Below are 4,161 nucleotides of genomic sequence, written 5' to 3'. Positions count from 1 at the left end.
AAACTTGTTGACTCCAGGTTTTTAATATTTTAGTTTTCTTTCTTTTTAATGATGTTCTGAGTTCTCTCTCCTCCTTCATGTTGTTCTGTTTCCATGGAGCTGCAGGACTTTATGTTGCAGAGAAGAACAAGTAAATCAGGTTTCAGAGGGTTAAATCTCAGCGACTCACCTTCTCCATCGAGCGACGCCGATGCGTCGTGACGCTGCTGAAACCCGCCGCCCGTCCTCGGATGCGCTGAGCTTTTTTCTGTGCTTTTGGTTACCTTGGCAACAAATGATGTGGGAATGGAAAAACAACAACAAAAAGAAATCAACAGAGCAAAAAAAAAAAAAAAAGAACGAAGGAGGGACGATGCGAACGGAGGGAGGAGAACGTCACAGAACGAAGAAGAGCGTGAAGAGGAAGACTAGCTTGAAGATGGTGGCGTAAGAGAGGGAGGAGAACAGGACGAGGATGAGGATGAGGAGGATGATGGGCTGGAACATCTGGACCGCAGACAGGAAGTCAGAGTGGAAAAGGGAAGAAGCAGAATGAGATTCAACCGTCCTGGATGTGTCCCCGCCTCATTAGCCCTGCTGCTGTTTGTCTCACCGACAGCGGCTCCTCCGACTCCCGGTCCTCCAGCTTGGGCACCTCCAGCCGGTCGATGAAGCCCTGCAGCTCCTTCCTGAAGGCCTTCATCTGGGCGTTGATGCGGTACAGCAGCTCGTGCTCCCTGATGCGGCCGCCGTCGTCCTCGCCGCCGTCCTCGCCTCCCCGGCCGAACATCAGGTCGCCGTTGGACACGTAGACCCTCGCCTCCGAGATGATGGCGGCGGTGTCGGCGATGAGCCGGTCGATGGTGCGGACCAGCCGCTCCGCCTCCACCCGGATGTCGATCATCTGCTGCCGGTCGCGCAGGCTGCAGCGGCCGCCCGGCAGGAAGCGGGCCAGGGCGGAGGAGGCGGCGCCCTCGGGCCCGGTGGGCGTGTACAGGCCCCTGGTGGGCGTCAGGCACCGGCTGCTGCCGTTGTTGTTCCTCACCTCGTCCGAGTCGCTCTCGCCGCCCACCGGGCCTTCGCGCTTGCGGTGCGGCGGCAGCAGACGCGACGAGGTGGAGTCCTCGTCGCTCTCACGCCGGCTGCTCGTGGCGCCGCCGGCGTCGCTCTCGGCGTCGCTGTCGCGAGGACTCGGGCGGAGCGAGAGGTGGGAGGCTAGGTCGTAGCGCTGCATGTTGGACAGCAGGACGCGGTTCTCGTACTGCAGCTGCATCACCTGGAGGACGAAGAAGACGGACATGTGTGAGGAAGCTTCACCTGTTTCATTGTTTTCTGATCCAACAGCTGATTTTAAGCTTTTCTTTGTCGTACATTTAAGCAGCTCTGAGACGGAAACCTTAAAACATTTGAGGCAACCGATCGACATTTTTCACTATTCTAAAATGACCTGAACCGTGTCCAGACTGATTGGAAAAAAAAAGTAAATTGACTCAAAAATTCTCCGAAAATTTACTTAATCTGCCCAAAATAATAGTTTTTTTGTTTTTTTTAAAAGAAATTTCATCTGGAACATCTCAATGTCACAAAAGATGCTAAATTATTTTTAAAAATGTCCTGAATTCTTGTCACAAAATGATTCAAAAATTGTCTAAAATGATTAAAAACTACATGAAATCTCCCAGATGACTACAAACCTGTCTGGAGTTATTCAAATATCGTCTAAATTGGCTGAAGGCTCGTCCAAAATGGTGTAAAATGACCAAAAAAAGGCTTAAATGACTCAAAATATGTCCAGATTTACTCAAACTCTGTCTAAATGATTCCACATTTGTCCAAAATGACCAAACAAATGTCTGAAATGACTCAAACTGTTTCCAGACTGATCAAAAAAAATCAAAATGGACTCAAAAATTGTCCAAAATGTTCTTAATTTACTTAATCTGTGCAAACTAATGGGGAAATATTGAGTCTTTTTTTCTGTTTTGCTTACTAAACGACATTCAAACAGCTCTTCTTGGATATTTCTTTGCTGAAAAGGAGCCGCTGAGACTTTACTCTGTGAGTCCAGACCTCACCGTGGATCCCCTCTGTTCCTACCAGAACCCTTCATGATAAAACCCAGTGAGCTGATGGAGCAGCGCCCACCTTCCCGCTCAGGTCGTTGATCTGCAGCCGTGCGGCCTTCAGCTCCTCCTGCAGGGCTTCGGCCTTCGCGGCGTCCATGCCCGTTCCCCCCGACGTCCCTCCTCCGTGGCGGCTTCCTCCCTCGTGGGTTCCGGCCTTGAACCGGAGCTTGTTGAGCTCGGCGGTGACCCTCTTGTTCTGGTCCTCGGCGTCGGCCAGGTTCCTCCTCAGCAGCTCCGCCTCGTCCTCCACCAGCTGCAGCTGCTGCCGGAGCTCCGTCAGGTCGTCTCCGAGGCCGCGGCCGGCGCCCGAGCCGCCCGGAGCGCCACAGCCGGACCCTCCGGAACCTTCCCCTTCACCGCGGAGGTCGTCCAGCTCGGCCCGGAGGCCTCGGTTCTCCACCTGCACGGAGAGAAGCTCAGACTAGAACCTCCACCAAAACCTCCACGTAGGGAACCATGAGCAGAAACTGGTTCAGTGATTAGGAGTCATGATTCAGTGGTAAAGGTCATTTTGACGTTTAACTTCCACTGAAACAAAGTGTTACTGTAAATTGGAATCAATATATTTATAATCACACAGTTTTAATGTGTTCAGATCCACTTAAACATAATCAGTTTACATTAATTTTAGTTTTTTTTTTTGACACCCTTGCTGTCAGATTTCCACCACTGTCTCCAGTCTCTCTCTCTCTCCGCCCGCCTCACCTCCAGCTCCACGATCTTCCTGCCCAGGATGTTGGCCTCCTCCTCCACCAGGCGCAGCCTCAGCTTCAGCTCCGACTCCCTGGTGGTGGGCGGCCCGCCGGCCTCGCCCTTCGGGTGGCCGCTGTCCAGCTCGCCGTAGAAGCTGCGGTACTTCTGCAGCTCCTGCTCCAGCCGGTCCTTCTCCTTGTCGATCTTCGCCGTCTTCTTCCTCATCAGCACCGCCTCCTCCTTGATGAAGGCCAGCTGGCACTTGAGGTCCTCGTTGTCCTCCTGCCACAGACATCAGGGAGTTTACAGGCGTTCAGACCAAATCCCTAAGTTCAGAAGTAAGACGTGCACGACGACGGACTTAAGATTAAAGTCGGGGGAAGATTTTCTAGCCGAGAGGATTTCTGCTGCAGCTCTGCAAACCCTCATTTACATAAAAGCAGCAGCGTTTCACTTCACAGGGAGGATGTGAGCTACAGCACTTATTGATGCATATTCATGACAGCACCGCTCACGAATGTGCAAGAAGGTGATGAAGGGAAAACGAAGAGTCGTGACTCGGCAGAGCGTCTCACCTCGGTCGGCGTCTGCGCCGCCTTCTTGTCGGACTTCAGGGCGTCCTTGCTTCCTCTCCTCTTCTGAGACTAGAAGACAAACATGTGAGAGACGATGACGTGTAACTCAAACGATCTGTTTAGAACATTTAAAGACAGAAATATGTGGAAAAGGCCAAAACGTGACTGCAGCTCTGAGCTCCTGCAACCAGACAAAGACAGAAGTTAACGTTTATTTGAGGTTTCAGCTGGAAACCAAACTCCTGACTGAACGCCTGTCCAGCTTAGACCAGCTTCACTCTGTGCAGAAAGTCCACAAAAGTCGCCTCCATGTGCAGAATAAAGCTTGTGTCGTTCACCGAGTTGTGCATCAGACTAGAAATGAGTATATCACCACCACAGATTTCTGCTCTCACTGCTGACTCTGTTGCTTTTAAATACACGTCTGCATCGAGCACATGTTTGCGAGCAGCACACGCATGTTTTTGTACACGAGAGGCTGCACAGCTTTCCAGTATTTGATGCAACAACACCCTTCATCCGGCTGCACCTCTTCAGACGAAAGATGAACTTACAGGGTCTGTGTTCCCGATGTTCTCTAGTTGTGTGTAAAGTATCTGAAACCTTAATTCTATGAAGACAAAAGCTGGCAAAGTGCTGCTCCCACAATGCACTGCACAGCTGCTTTCATAGATAACGGATAGGAAGTGTAGAAATATCGAATCCTGTTGCTGCTGCATCGACACACTTCCACTAAAATCAATGCAACCGTCTGCAGCAGGCGTCTGAACTGGGTTTACATACACTGT

General features: G+C 51.2%; 1 protein-coding gene across 1 annotated transcript in view; it reads right to left on the bottom strand.

The window, feature by feature from the left end:
* Nucleotides 1–375: 375 nt before the first annotated feature.
* The window catches only part of LOC103372714 (protein SOGA3-like), a 7,614-nt gene continuing 3,828 nt past the window's right edge, over nt 376–4,161 (bottom strand). The window contains exons 4-8 of the mRNA XM_008302423.1: nt 3,374–3,442; nt 2,811–3,080; nt 2,125–2,505; nt 593–1,255; nt 376–486 (exon numbers count right to left, since the gene is read on the bottom strand). Of these exons, the coding sequence (XP_008300645.1) occupies nt 376–486; nt 593–1,255; nt 2,125–2,505; nt 2,811–3,080; nt 3,374–3,442 (1,494 nt within the window). The remainder of the gene's footprint in view (nt 487–592; nt 1,256–2,124; nt 2,506–2,810; nt 3,081–3,373; nt 3,443–4,161) is intronic.

The sequence above is a fragment of the Stegastes partitus genome, unplaced genomic scaffold (assembly GCF_000690725.1).
Source record: "Stegastes partitus isolate 25-593 unplaced genomic scaffold, Stegastes_partitus-1.0.2 Scaffold1813, whole genome shotgun sequence".
NCBI classification, from domain to species: Eukaryota; Metazoa; Chordata; class Actinopteri; family Pomacentridae; genus Stegastes; species Stegastes partitus.
Note: the sequence above shows the minus strand (reverse complement) of the source record. Positions and strands in the feature narration are given on the sequence as shown.